This window comes from Simochromis diagramma, unplaced genomic scaffold (assembly GCF_900408965.1).
Source record: "Simochromis diagramma unplaced genomic scaffold, fSimDia1.1 OVJJ01000669.1, whole genome shotgun sequence".
Lineage (NCBI taxonomy): Eukaryota > Metazoa > Chordata > Actinopteri > Cichliformes > Cichlidae > Simochromis > Simochromis diagramma.
The window spans coordinates 3,845,360-3,860,519 of record NW_024387458.1 but is presented as its reverse complement, the minus strand read 5'-3'; the positions used below and the strand labels follow the sequence as shown (position 1 = coordinate 3,860,519).

At 40.8% G+C, this 15,160-nt stretch overlaps 1 protein-coding gene across 1 annotated transcript in view; it reads right to left on the bottom strand.

The window, feature by feature from the left end:
- The window catches only part of LOC120723039 (inhibitor of nuclear factor kappa-B kinase subunit alpha-like), a 28,745-nt gene that overhangs the window by 7,394 nt on the left and 6,191 nt on the right, over positions 1-15,160 (bottom strand). Inside the window, exons 8-21 of the mRNA XM_040014295.1 lie at positions 14,757-14,881; positions 14,416-14,523; positions 14,078-14,213; positions 12,121-12,315; positions 11,134-11,236; positions 10,900-11,023; positions 9,115-9,266; positions 8,962-9,023; positions 8,409-8,518; positions 4,934-4,983; positions 4,723-4,828; positions 3,767-3,914; positions 3,103-3,239; positions 1,289-1,388 (exon numbers count right to left, since the gene is read on the bottom strand). Of these exons, the coding sequence (XP_039870229.1) occupies positions 1,289-1,388; positions 3,103-3,239; positions 3,767-3,914; positions 4,723-4,828; positions 4,934-4,983; positions 8,409-8,518; positions 8,962-9,023; positions 9,115-9,266; positions 10,900-11,023; positions 11,134-11,236; positions 12,121-12,315; positions 14,078-14,213; positions 14,416-14,523; positions 14,757-14,881 (1,656 nt within the window). The remainder of the gene's footprint in view (positions 1-1,288; positions 1,389-3,102; positions 3,240-3,766; positions 3,915-4,722; positions 4,829-4,933; positions 4,984-8,408; positions 8,519-8,961; positions 9,024-9,114; positions 9,267-10,899; positions 11,024-11,133; positions 11,237-12,120; positions 12,316-14,077; positions 14,214-14,415; positions 14,524-14,756; positions 14,882-15,160) is intronic.

Genomic DNA, 15,160 nt, shown 5'->3' with positions numbered 1-15,160 from the left:
ACACCTGGAGCATTTTAGAGTGAGGTCTTTTATTTTGAAAAGCTTTTCTCTGTGTGACCTGCTCTATTGAACTTCAAACAACTTCTGTTGAGAAGCTGCCACTGGAGTGTTTCTGAAACACGCGGCAGCACATTAGTTAGAATTGCCGGCATTAATGCGAGTTGGCGGGATAAGCTTCAGCGCCTGCGTCAGAGCTGAAATGTGACCCAGCGGCGCCCCGTGCATTCCCACGGTTAGGCGTGAGACCAGTCGGACTATAAACGCTACATGTGTTTCATGGAACTGACGCTAAAGGAAACCTGAAGCATAACTTGCAGTACTGTGTTGAGAGTGCCGTTTAGAGTGACCCCGTGAAATGCACGGCTCACTGCACGCATTCATGACCATGACCGGCTTCCACCTGGTGCGCTGCGGTGCGTTTCAGAAGCAGCGTTCTGTACTGCACCTCTGAAAATAACCTCAGATCTCAAGATGCATACAGAAACTACAGAGAGAATTTCAAAATAAAAGACCCCTGCTTCCAAAATGCTCCTGGTGTGACGTGAAGACCAATGAAGAACGGAAGAACACCTGGTGAAGTGCATCATGTTGTGCTCAAACTGAGCTGTTTATGATGAGCTTGGAACAAAAGTGACTTTTACTGAAAGACGTTATTAAAGTATTGATCAAATTTTGGAGTCAAATGTCAGATTTATGAGTATAAATCAAGCATTATGGCTTCGAATGAACAGCAGTACTTGGTAATGAGAACAGCCTCAAATAATTGATTATCAGCTAGGATAACTCAATATATAACTAAAACATGAAGACATGAATAAATATGATTAATAGCATCCCTACCGTTTAAATAACTATCAATTTAACTATGATTTGTTTTTAAATCTTGGTTATTATAAAGTGTTAGCTTGTCATCATCTTTAATAACTGATAAAAATATAATTCAAAATGTATAATATATAAATATTACTATATAATATACAGGAAACTGAACACACTGTGTGATTCTGTTTTCTTATCACATCTGCAAGCTTAAAAGAAACAAAAAGTTCCTTCCTTCATAATAAGACTAAAAAAAGAACAGCGAGGTCCTGTCTTGTTCTCCTAAATGAGATTAAAGACATGCTGACAGGCCTCAGGTCCTTCACAGATGCAGATAGGAGACGCCTAGTGCGTCTAGTTTCCCAAAGGGAAAATAAAAATAAATTAAGACTTTATGGCTGATTTAAATGCAGCCCTCTCCAATAACAAACAAACCTTAAAAGCAGCAGATAAAAAGCAGCAAACTCACCACTATGCTTTTGGCCTGTTCGTCAGCAGCTTCCTGCATCAGGCTGGTCAGCTGACTGAGGTACTTCTGGTTCTCCTGCAGGAGTCGTGGGGCAGCATCACTGAAGGACACGCACACAGCTTGTAAGACACAATTCAGTCACATGACGCCTCCTTCATATGCACAATGTGTTTACTATCTTGGAACAGAAAGAAGAACGCCCAAGGGCAAAACACAAAGCACTGGCCTACAAACTATATATATGGCAGTATGTTCATGCTCCAGTCATGTGCACAGTTATTATTATACTAACAGTTTAGCTAACACAGGCTGGAAATGTAATGAAGAGAACAGGCTGAAATAATATTTAGAAAAATGAAAAAGATAATGTACCAACTACGAGCATTCTGAAAACACTTTTCCAAATGCAATGCTCCAATTCACAGGATCTTCCTCAGCCATGCGTCTTTTTTAATGCTTCATAAAAACAAAACTATTATGACTCAATTATTGTGCATATTCCAGGTCCCAAAACTAAGTCCAGCTTTTGCCTGCAGTCCAGCTTGTGCAGCTCCCTGCTGGTGAGCTCTCCTCCCAGGTCTGGCAGGTGCTGCAGCTCTGTTTTTTGAGTCATGTGGGTCATTTGAATCATTCTTCATCTTTCTTTGAAGATTTTCTGGGAAAAGCCAGCTGGGTGGAGACCTCAGACCTCTAATAAAGGTAGACCTAGGAATAACTCAGGATCGCCCCAGGTGGAATTGGAAAATGTTGCTGGGGAAAAGAACCTCTGGCAGGAATACATGCTTAGTCAGCTGCCAACAAGCCCAAACTTTAAAAGCAGAAGGGGAAAAAAAAAAGAAGGATGGAGGGATTTCATGACACGTGAGTCATTCCTGGAACTGTGACAGACATATGACAGGAACAAGGATTGCCTGTGGTGTCTTAACTCCTGGGAATCTTCTGTTGCATTGCACAGCTAGTCACAACCTTTAGAGTGTCGCGTTTTTAGAGCTTTTCCAACGCTTCAAAATGACCTGGTGCGCCAAATAAGTGCCAAGACGATCCATTAATAAACAGTTCATAGGGCTTAAAGACCTGAAACAACCATGACCCCAACCAGCCAGCAACTGGTAAGAGAGACTGAATAAAGCTTCAGTCTCTCTGGAACATCAACAGGGAGTTGATGCACCAGTTAGGAAGGATTCACACGTTCACTTTGGACATGGCGATCTGATCGACTGCATTGATTCGAGCTCCAGCACCACAGCTGGTTAGCTTCAGGTTACTTTAGCTGTACCCATGGGCAGATATGACCTGCACTCAGTGAGTCATCCATCCTCAAATGCAGTTAAAAAAAAATAAAAATCAGACAACAATATGAGACATAATGAGGAAAATATACCAACATCATGTAGGAAATGAAAGATATGATTAATAGCTACTGGAACAAAGCTGTTTGTATCGTTCTCTTCTCAGTTTGAGACCGACCGAGTCCAGCTGTGGCTCAACAATCAGCCCGTCAGACCACTCAACAATTTGGCTGAGTGAGTCAAATCATGACCATTTGTCGAGAGAGGAAGATGTCTGTGAAGTCTTTTGTTTGATGTGAGATTTCCTGTATATGAACAGGAAATTACTAAGCTGTTTTTTTTCACATATACGCATCCACATTCACAAACAGGTACCTCACAGTGTCGACACTTCCTTAGTAATTTGGCACCAAGTGAAATAAACTACCAGCTGTTATCAATGCTGAAGGTGCTTCTGCTGAATTCTATGTTAAAGGAGTGTGAACATCTCTGACCCCAGTCCCAACACGGCTGAGTGGACGTTACCTGTCATTTGGCCCTGGTAGGGAGGTGAGGGGGTGCGGGGAGCTGACGGGCTGTGCCGACTGGGACCACTGAGAAACCTGCAGCAGGTTGGACGACTCGGGACTGGCTGCTATCGAGCTCCGTGACGAGTTCTGAGCCTGACGGAGAGACAGAAACACACCGTTACAGGCAGCAGTAAAAAACACGCCTCCCCTCTCCTACAGCAGGAATGCAGGCGGCACACCCTACCGCTCACTCTGTTTGGTACTTTATAGCAGCTGAGACTGAGGAGATCACAGAAAGTACAACAAAGCTCACCAACACTGGGTCTGACAACTGCAGAAAAGGGAATCAGAAAATGAATAAGTGAACTTAACCTATTCCAGGATATTACTGAGATCCAGCTCCAGCAATTAGAGGACTTCCTTTTTTCTTTTCTTATACACCAGTACACTAAATTTATCTGAGCTGGATGCTGATCAGACAAAACTTCTGATATTCTGTAGAATCAGAGAAAAGCTGATGACATTTTATTCTTAGTTGTACATAAATAGTTTTATCCAGCAGTTACACAACTTCCCCCACTTCCTTGCATCATGCCCCACACTACATTTCAAAGACAAATGAAGTCACAAACTTGGAAAAAGTAGACCGGGCTGCTAACGACCGATGTAGATTTACTCACGCAGGCGATCTTAAGTAAGTGCCAGAACTCCCTCTGTCTCTTGATCTGCATCTGCATCACGGTGTTGTCAGCGTCCTTGATGTTCTCCAGAGTTTTGTCAATCCGGGGAAACAAGTCAATGATCTTCTGTTTGCTGATCAGGATTTTACTGTTGGGGTGAGACAAATCAGGGAAAACATAAATGATGTTTTCCACAGTCACTGTGACCCTTTAGACAGACTCAGTGTAGACCTCACACCGGGGATGGATTCAAGTTCTGGAGTAATTTATGCTCCAAAAGTTTCCTCCTCAGCAGGGAGGGAGTAACTGAAAATTCAGGGGGTAAAGTCTGCAGCTTAAACTTTCCTTAACACCAGCAGATGTTTTATGTGTTTAAGAGCCGTCACTGCTTTATAAATCAGTGGGTTAATCTAGGCCCTGTCCTCACATACACGGGATTTTCATCTACACATAAACATTATTTCATGTCACTGAACTTTATAGAAATCTTGACCCTGGAAGGAGTTTATCTAATCTCCATTTCTGTGCTTACTTGTGGGCGAGGAACATGAAGACTTTTCTTGCAATATCAAAGGTGTGCACTGTGTTGTCGTTTGCAGGCTTTTGACTGGTCAACATGAATCTATGAATTGGGGTTATAGTGTCACCTTTTGCTTTGGCGGCACTTGATACTGTTATTTGCATTTTCATGTGGATGGAGACGGGAGTGGGAAAACATCTTTCTTTACCTGTGGATTCAGCATTAACCTGCCCTGAGAGAACATATAAGTTCCTCAAGATAGGTTTAAAAAAAAAAAAAAAAAAAAAAGTACTTTGTGTGGAAATACAAATATGCATTACTAGTACTGTGGCACTTAAGAACAAAGAAAAGTGTATGAGACCACAGATAATTAACAGTAATCAGAGGTGTAAAGCTCAGGGTGAAATCAAACTGTCAAGCATGGGTGGACCCTCACCTGAGGTGTGTGAACAGATCTTTGAGGACCTTGTCTTGGTTCTGGACTGTCTGGATGATGGCCTTCACCATCTCAGAGCTGTCGCAGCTCACATCAGAGTCAGGTACTAACCAAAGAGGGGGGTGGGGTTCAAACAACACCTCAGTTTAAAGAACGGATTAATTTCTCTTCTGATTTCAGAGTTTTAAATGATCCATTCAACATTTCTTACCTTTGCATTTCATCTTCAGTTGCTTGTACAGCTCGATTGCCTTTTCTTCCCTGCAAAAAATTATTTTATCACATTAAAATGTTCTTCTTTGAATTCTGAAGCTAAGCTCATGATCAGATTACTCTCTGAAGCTGCATGTTTAAAAACACCACTGGTATCCTCTCCATATGTGTTGAAGACAGGCACCGGTCAGAACTTTCACAGCAGCACCGAGGACGGTTTTTAATTTAAAGTGGCACGCTTTCAATCCAGTGCATGACGTGACAGCAATTCACAGGATTTACAAAAGAAAAAGTAGTAAACTTTTACCCAACAGCAAACTAGTTTGATCGACTAAAATGTAGAGCAAAGTCTTTTCCCTGTGGAGTGAAGCAAGATGCATACATCCAGGTGAGGTTACACCAGCACTTCAGCACCTCATTAAGCTGTATGAAACTTCAGCCACATCCCTTATTGTCACTGCGATTACGTTTCTTTATTAACTTGGTGATATGTTGAGGTCTGGCCTACATGGGGGTTTCTGCTGTATCATTTACTGAAGGAAGACAGCGAGGCTGTGGTGAACAGGGTCTTTAGACCCTATGTTACTAAAAAGAGGAAGAGCACCGAGCCCATCATTATGTCTCTACTGTCAACAGTCAACACCAGGATCAGAAACTTTCCCACAGAGCCAAGGCTAACCTGGTGAAAACACATTTTTTAAAGAAGGGGCACTTTAAGCTTTCACTGTGCACAGCTGCACATAACTGCAATGACCCCAGTTAGAGTTCAGCTGGGGCTCGTTACTGCATCTGGTACTTCCTAACGTGCGTTCAGACCAAATGTGTTCAAAACACACAAACATTTCCTTCCCACAGTCGACAGGAGAACAAGGAGGAGTACAACCAACGGCTGGAATCAAGTTACAGTCACATATTTTCAGCAGTTACCACAAAACGCAATAATTTCACTCACTTTTCTCCAAAGCAATCTCCTTTTTCCTTTTCCCTGCTACTATCTTATAAAAAAAATTTTCGAATAACACGGCTCTGTCCACAAATGGAGCCAACAAGCTTGGCCTTCGTTTATTATCAGCAATGGCGTCTGGAGAATCTACAGACACGATTACACTCATGTACAGAAGGAAAAGAAAATGAGAGGGCTTGGAGGAAAATAAATGAAATGCTAGGACTTCATGCTTATTCCCACTGAGTCAGGAGAGTCCACTCTGTGAGAGATTCTGAGCTGGCAGGCTTTGATGACACAGCATGAAGTGGATTTTTCACTGAAGTTGGATATTTGAGCTGTGGATGGGGATTTGCCTCCATTTACATCACCTGACATGTATTCTCATTAACGTTGCTACAGACTTTGTAGTCCTGCATAAACTTCACTTTATGTTTGGCTGAACATGGTTGAAATGATGATGTTATCTCCGGGTTAACCTGTTTTAATTTATTTATTTGTTTATTTTTAGTATAAATAAAAGATTTTAAGCCAATTTTAAACACTGCCTCTCTGCTCCCGACCTCATCTTTATAAATTTTGATGTGACAAGCTTAGTGTCTTCGCATCGGCAAAGCTTTTATTTTGGAGGCATTTTTCCAACCGTAGAGAAACGTCCACCAGCTGATGGTCAGTCAACATCGAACTGTTTGCTGTACCTTTTCTCTGCGCGTGTTCTCAAGATCTCAAAGTAAATGAACTTTTTCACTGACAAAAATCTGCCAAGCTCATGGTGGCGTGGTTAGTGGTCTAAAGTTGCCTCACAGCAAGAAGGTTCGTGACTCAAACTTCCTGGTCAGCTTCTCATTCTTCACCTTCTTGCCTTTTTAAGTGCTATTTACACATTTTCCCTGTGCCTGCATGCTTTTTCTCCACAGTCCAAGTTTATTAGTGTTTTCTTTTACTGGACTTGGGTGTAGACCGTGGAGCTCACGTGCCCCCTTTATATGGGTCAGCACAGCTTTTTTTACTGAGATAAAGTCTCACATCATGACTGGCTCTAAAACTCTGAAGTCTAAGGAGCTTGGAAAGAAAAGCGACTGGATTTATTTAAAGGAGAAATAAAAGAAGTCCTTAAATTACCATGGTGATGACTGAGAACTTACACAGTGATCTAAAGTCAAAACTTTAATTTATACTGCTTTGAATCACTACAGAGTCTTTGTAAAGCGATCCTTTGTCATTTCTGCATGTAGATGTGCATTTTCTCTCTTTAGAGATGCAACATGTGGTTACATCTCTACAAAGGTGGATGTAAGGTTACAGTGTAAGTTATAGCACAGGACATCAGAACAGGTTGTGGTTACAATATACCTACAGTACAGATTTAACGCAGATGTACAAATTTGTTTGCAAATAGTCTGACTTTTAAATCATTGCTGTTAGGAAATACTGTCATCATGGGGTTCGTGCAGATTAACACGTCACCGTCTTTTGCTGCCTATGAGGAAATTCCAAGCTAGTATAAAGTCACAAGCTTTACACAAACTTTTGTGGAATGACTAAAACTTCCTAAAACTAAATAAAACGAATAAAAGTTGCCGCAATGACAAAGACCGGGAAACTTCCACTAACTAGATAAAGGTAATGAACGTATGCAGGGCTTTTGTTTTTTCCCAGTTATTTCGTCAGTTATAAGCCGACAGCTCAGAAACAAACGTGCATGTTGATAGAGGATTTTTAGAGACAAAAAAAATTGGAGTAAACACGTTAAAAAAAAGTTACTGGGGAAAAAAAGGAGAACACATAAAAATATGAAGATTTCTGTATAATTAAATATAGATGTCAGTTTCCTTTATGATCACTGTGGTAAGGCAATTGGGAGCATCGCACTGAAATAAAACATATTTGTCCTTCACGTGTTAAATGCCTTTCAGCATTAGCAATGTGTCCCATATTCTTTCACACAATTGTCCTCTTTGTCCCACATTTATTTGTTGCGATCTCGACCTCTTAGTCATGAAGGAAGGTTTTTTTCTTCCCTCAATGTTATACATCTGTTTGTTCGTCCAAACAGAGCTGAAAACCTTCTGGAAAAATTCTCCATCATGACATTTATGCACACCACACAACCATCCTTACAAACTGGTGACTGAGTGGACTGTAAACAGGCAAGAAGCCGGGAGTCAAATTTAGATGCATTTCCATATGCTCTGTACACAAGTTCAAAGCATGTTGCAAGCATTCAAAGTACATCAGTATACAGTCAAAGTGTGTGTCATATTTGAAATATTTAGCGTGCATGTAAATGTATTCATGATGTAGGATTGTTTTTGGCACCGTCCGGTCATTTCCTCAGGTGAAGCGGGGACAACCAAAAAGTGTCAAAATCATCTGTAGACACCATTATGCAAACCAACCAAAAAGAATCAAAGGCCAACAAGTGACTGTTACTTATGTCTTTTAAATTAGGTGAAATGTGGGATTTAGATGGCTCTTGATAAATGTCCACAGATTAAATCATCTCAGGTTAAACCCTTTTAATACTCACAGCTGCTCCATCTTGTCTCCTTGGCGTCGGGCATATGGGCTCCTCTGTAGTTCTACTATCTCAGAGTGCAGAGCCATGATCTCATCATCCAAATGGCTCACCTCTGCCACCTGCAGGACAGACAATGGATCAACCAAAGGCTGCTTTAGGAAGCCTTTGCACTGGTAAACATCACAGTGATTCCTACACGTGTTCTTTATTAAACTGAATTTAATACATTTATCCAGGCAAATGTTTTCATTAGCAAAGTGCTTCGAACTGAGCCTCCTCAGTGACTGTGATCCTGCAGATGAACATCAACTCCACCATCTTGGACTGCAGTAGGTGAAGGTAGTCCTTGTTCTGGTCTGCAGCCCTCACTGTAGGTCAGGGGATCACCTAAGAAGTGACTTTGGAACCAGAAGAACTACTCTCACCAGCTGCAGTCCAAAATGAGAGCAACCTGGTAAACCTACTGCAGTAAACCAGTAGGAAAAAACAAAAAACATGAAAGAGCCTGGACTAGCTGGTTAGCAACTACCAGTCTGTATCTTATTTTTAAGAGATGAGTTACCTGAGCAAAAGCTGCAGCTCTTTCTTCGTTCTCCTGCCAGGCTTTCAGCATCTTTTCTGAGGCTTTGGACAAATCAGACAAATGTGAGCTCACCGAGCACCCTACAACATGTTTACTGAAACAAAGAGCAAACAGCTGCCAGCAAACACTCACATATGCCATAGTGCATCTGATCGCTGTATTTTTCCAAGTCATATTGGATGCTACTCTTGAAGAAATCCAGCTTAGCTTTGAGCTGCTGCGAGAAGCCGAACATGCTGTTTTTACACCTGGTCAGGTTGGTGTTGTAGCGGAGGAGGCTCAACCTTGAGGGGGAAAGGAGGAGATGGTAAAATCAGGCGGAGGACTGAAGAAGACAGGCTGACAGTCCAGCCACAGCTAAAGCTTCCAGAGGAGCAACAGTCACAAGCACCAGAGTGTGAGGAGCAACACAACAGAAAGTTGAATTCAAACTAGGACTCGGGAAGAATTACACTGGAAAATAAGCAGAGCTGAAGGGCGTGTACGACACTACAACTATATTCAGCTGACAACTAAATCATTGCTCTAAATATTCAACCAACAGTTAAATGTTGGAATAAAATTTACAGAAAATGTTTAGATGGGTTTCTTCAGGGCTCAACTTTAAGGCTTCGAGGTACAAATAATAAAACCTGGACCAACAAATGCAATTACTAAAACTATTAAATGTTTTTTTTTGGTTTACAAAAACTTGCAGATAAATAAGGAGACGCTGGGATTCCTAGCTACTAAGCAGAAGTCGTGAGCGTAACAAAGAGAAATGATTTAAATAGCATAAACAGAATTGAGAACCGGTTTCAGTTTTGAACCCGTTTTAAGTGAGCCACCGTGCTGAGACTCGGTGCCCAGCGCCTTATCACTTTCTTTCATAAATGTTGGTGTGTCACATTTCAAAACAATGATGTCAGCCTAATAACAGTTGGCTTTTTGTACACATGAGTCACCAGGAAGTTAATTTCTTTCCTGCTCCATTTCTACACTTTGTCCACACTCAGAAAATAATGCAGGTATCTAAAGCCTGTGTAAGTGTGCTGCTGGATAAGAGCAGAAATCATAATCCATTTTATTTTGGTTAATCCTGATTAGTAATCAGGATTACTTCATAACTTAGTCCACAAAAATATCTTTTTAAAGGAGATTTCTTGGAACTCAATTTAAATAATTAAAAAAAAAAACACCTCATAAAAAGCAAAGATGAGGTTGAGGTGAAGTTCAAACCCATCTTTTGAGGGCAACCACCGACAGACGGGAGCAACATGTGGCCCAAACGGCAGTAGGCTCACGTGCATTGAAAAACCAACATAGTAGCCACATTGAGAGAAACAAGGAACCAAGAGTCAACCAATACCTCACAAAGCACGTACAGAAGTGGATTATGCAAGAGTAAAAGGAATCTGCATGCAACCATTAATGGTCCACTCACACGTTCACACACACAGTACCCTTATACCACTTTCAGTTCTTCTGCTACGAGCTTTTTTTGTTCTGGCTCGTGCTGAACATAATTGTTTAAAATTATGAACTAAAATTAAAGTCTAATATAAACAGAGCTACTGATGCTGGCACGTGGGATCGTAAAGCAATGAAATATGGTGTCTTTTCATCCGTAGCAAACAGAGTATTATCTCCAACTCAGAAAAGAAAAACTAATATTATTAATTTGATATGAAACTAATATCGGTCGTTTTATTTCTGCGTTTGACAATAACTATTCTTCACCAAAACCACAACATCTGGTTGTCCGCTGCTAGGATGTAACATAAAACACTCTTAATGAAAAAGCTCAACTTACACTGTTTAATATTTAAATAGCACAGACGCATAAAGCTGATGTTATTTCTGAATCCTGTCATGGATTCACATTGTAAACCATGATCTGGGCTAAAGCACATCACACACGCTTGTTATGGGACTCACATGGCAGCTCTCTGCCCCTGGAAAAGTCTGCTGTAGTCGTCTTTCAGGCCACAGATGTAGCTCACAGCTTCACCCCACACCTTCTTCATCACCACCAAAGGCAGCTGCGTCTTGGCATCTTGCACTGGGAAAATAAAAACCATGAAAGTTTTTATACAGAGCAGAAGAGAGCCAACCCTGTCATGTAACAGTCCTTTTCATTTCAGAAACTGGAGTCACTTCATATGAACTCACCAATGGTGTTGACTTTCTCAGGCAGACGTCTGGCACTGAAGGGGCCGGTGTACTTGGTGATGCTCTTATCAAACAGGTAGACAATGTAGCTGTCCCACCCTCTCTACACAGGAGGAAAGAAAACCATTACAAAGATCTCAAGTAGTCTTTTTACAACTCAAGAGAGTGACTTCAATTCTCTCAGAATAGATGCAGTTAGAGGGAAATGAGTCGTGATTATTGATAGATGTAGATTTTTCTAAACACGTTGCTTGATGTTGTATATGCTCCAATAAGCAAACCAAAACATAGCACAGGTTGTTTTTTGCTTTTTTTTGGCAGGTAACAGAACGTAATCATGCATGGGTAAAACAAACAATCAAGATTTTCAGCCCTGTGATTTGTGACAGATCGAACTGATTTACAGGCGCTGAAGCAGACACTTATGGGTGTCATATAGTGACGTAAACAAAACCCTAGCAAACCCCACAGTGATTCAAGACTACATCATGTGATATTTATATATTCATGTTGCTGTGATCGTATGGATTATTTATTTATTTAATAAAAAAAAAACTTTGGTAAAGCCACTGGTGTCACAGGCCTGAAATACTTTCAGTTTAGTGACCCTCCACCACTGGTACTGCTGTTGGTGCACAGATAAAACACAGCTACATAAAATTAAGTGAACAGATGGACAACACGGCCCTTTGTCACGGACACCCGATGTAGGAGAGACAGGATCAGGCCAATGGATGTATCCCAAAATATAAAGACAGCATGGCCAGGGATAACAACCAGTGAGGAACACCGCCAATAAGCTGCAACTTTAGCTCCTTGGATAACAAGATGAAGATGATGATGATTTTTTAATTCATCAAAAAACTCAAAGCTGTTATGTATGTTTATTTTAATAATAAGTTATTGTACATCATCACGTGTGATTTAAAATTTAAATTTAGATTTAAAATCCTTTCATTCATCTAAACAGTGGTTAAATCAACGCACCACTCCATCCAGGACACACTGTGCAGCGGGCTTCCTGGGGTCCAGTGACACTCCCGTCTCCTGCAGCAGTTCCTGGTTCACCACCTCGATCTTGGTCTCAGCTTCGATGCGCTTCTGCAGACTGTGGAGACTCTCGTCAGGAGTTAGCTGGAAGGAGTGGACCTGCGCTGTGGTCATGTTCAGGATGTGGACGACCTGAAAACAGAAAACCCGTCAGTATAAACTAAACTACTTCGTGATCTATCATTTTCTGCAGTATGTATCGCGGTACATGGGCCAGCAGAGGGCTGCAAGAATCTAATTATTCTTAATATTGATTAACTGCTGCCTCACCAAAGAGCTGGAATTAATTTATTACTAAAAACTGGAAGATGGGGAGGGCTGTGACAGCCGAGGCCAGCCAGTTCATTTTTATAAAGATTTCAAGTTGTTAAATGTTATGTTTGGTGAAAGCTCTAATGTGTAGCATAAACTGGAAATACTGGAATTCTTATTAACAACCCTCACTCATCCCAACACACTTACACCACTTTCCCACAAGAAGACAAAAGAAACCAAAACATGGATTTGGAGAATTGCTACACAAACAGTACAATACATGTGTGTGCTTGTGTTTTGACAGCATTACTCCACTGAGACTTTTGGCCTCTGTTATGTCACAGAGAAGATGCTTTTAAATGAGGTGGGATTACAGGATTGTGTCAGATATGGGGAAGAATATAAAATCTCCACAGCACTGAAACATTCGAGATTTTGTTGCAAAACCAAACTGAACAAGAACCCAGTGGTCATTGTGAATGAGGCCTGGAGCTCCTTTGCGTAGAAGCAGCCCATCACTAATCACATATTTACGGTAGAGTAGGGAGAAGGAAACCAGAACAAGTGAAATCCTCTGGTCTGGTTTATCTACCTGCACAGTTTATAATGACGTTTGTGAAGGACAATGTACAGACTCTGCATCACCTCATCAATACTGTCCCTAAGTCAGTTTTTCCCTATTACAGGAACTGAGACACTAAGTGGGAGAAAGTAAAGGATGGGTATATAAAAATATGGGTAATCCTGAGCTCAGAAAAACAAAAACAAACATTTCCCCATTGGCTAAAAAAACAAAAAACAAACAAACAATCAAGGTTTCTATTTCAATATTTCTAACAAGACAACAGAAGTTTCCAGACCAAACTCCCTTAAAAAAGGTTGGCATAGAGTTAATCCCAAGAAGATCCGAGTCCTCAAGTATGGGTCTAAATACGTACATCACAAGTTTGCAAGCTTTACCATCAACATTTATCGCCACAAATCTGTAAAGACCTATAAAACATATTCAAATGACTAAATAACCTTTGAACATGACTTGTACTTCTATATCTATAATAAGTTTTTCTGGAATTTGAAACATCATCAATAATCAATATTGTTTAGTTTTAAAATTATTTCTGATACTAACAAAACAGAAAAAAATGTGACAGATTTTTAAAAAACGCTGCGTATCTCTTAGCATGTTTAGGCCTCCTTTAAATGTCACTTTGGATTTTACCTGTGTTTGTGTAAACTGCAAAAACCTGCCGTGTGGGTGGTTACCGTTAAGTTACGTACAGGTGACCCATGTTGAATGTGACGTGCGGAACAAATGCAAACAGAGAGCATAACAATAAAAAGAATTTCGATTTATAATAAATCTTAAAAAGAAAAATAGATGACAATAATTCCTGTATGAGTGACAATGATGGTGCACAGCTTCTTTCTTTCAGATTGGCCCACCAAACATACAAACGCTACAATCAGTCCAGTGAGATTAGCAGTAAAATGCCTAAAAGTAGTGAAAGCTTCGGTGGCAGCTTTAGTATTTCTTGTCTTTATAATTTTAAGATGAGAAAAATAAAACACTAAAACTTTCTAAGGCACTGCGTGTCATTGCAAATTACTGACTGAAGAGCCAGCTCTTCCAGTGCCTCACCTTCATAATCAGTATCTGATCAAGGAGCTCAAAGCACAGGGGTTTCTTGGTTTCATGGTTCACTTGGCCTCCTCTGTGCACTGGATCCCACTTTAACATCAGCTGAAGCAGCGCCTCCATCGGCTCCAACAGCGTCCTGTACAACACCGGTTAAAACATTTAAAACAGGTCTTCAGGGAGGGTAATTAGCAACAACCACAGTTCACATGCTCTCGGCTATTTTGCGTTCCATTTAAATTACTATAGCACAACACCATGAAGAAACTAATTTGTCCTCACAGGAGACAAACAGCTCAATAAAATAAGGAAATGTCTCAGTAAAAATGATTGCAGCTGACCTGCTGAGATTGTTGGGGTAGGGGAGATGTGTGGAGAACTTGACTTCTCCGTTTAGTTCTTCTACTGCCATGATGTCTTTTGGACCTTTATTCCTCACTTTGCTGGCCCTGAAGACAAGATCAGAAAGGATCAATACCAAATTCTTTCAATACAAAGTACTAGAAGTACTTAGAAGATGCAGTTCTCAATGTACCTCAGTCGAATTAAAGCACAAACATGTGATGTAGAATAAAATCTGACATGAGAACAGAGCTGGGCTCCTGCATACTCTACTCAGACATCTGACTCATCCAATTTCCAGTAGCGCATACATTAGTGACACAGACTAGGATCAACTTACCACTGCACAGGTTGCAGGTTGTGTAGGAATGGACGGAAACCGCAACTGCACTCGAAGATCATTGTTCCGAAGCTCCAATAGTCCACAGTCACAGTGTACGGTTTATTCTCAAAGAGCTCAGGAGCCTGGAGAGAGGAAAAAAAACAACAACAGTGTTTCGTGTTTTCATAAAACACGAAGTGATCTTTTTTAAAGACTTATTTGGCATTTCCATCCTTTATGTGACAGTAGAGAGTCGACAGGAAAGTAGAAAAGGGTGGACAGGAATGACCCACAAGAAATGATCTCAACGGTGAATCCACGGCCCTGCAGCAGCCGTGGGTCACCCACTCATCCAGGTAAACTGTAGTGGAGCCCAGAACCTGCAAATTGGCTATTTTTTTTAATATATATATTAATACAGT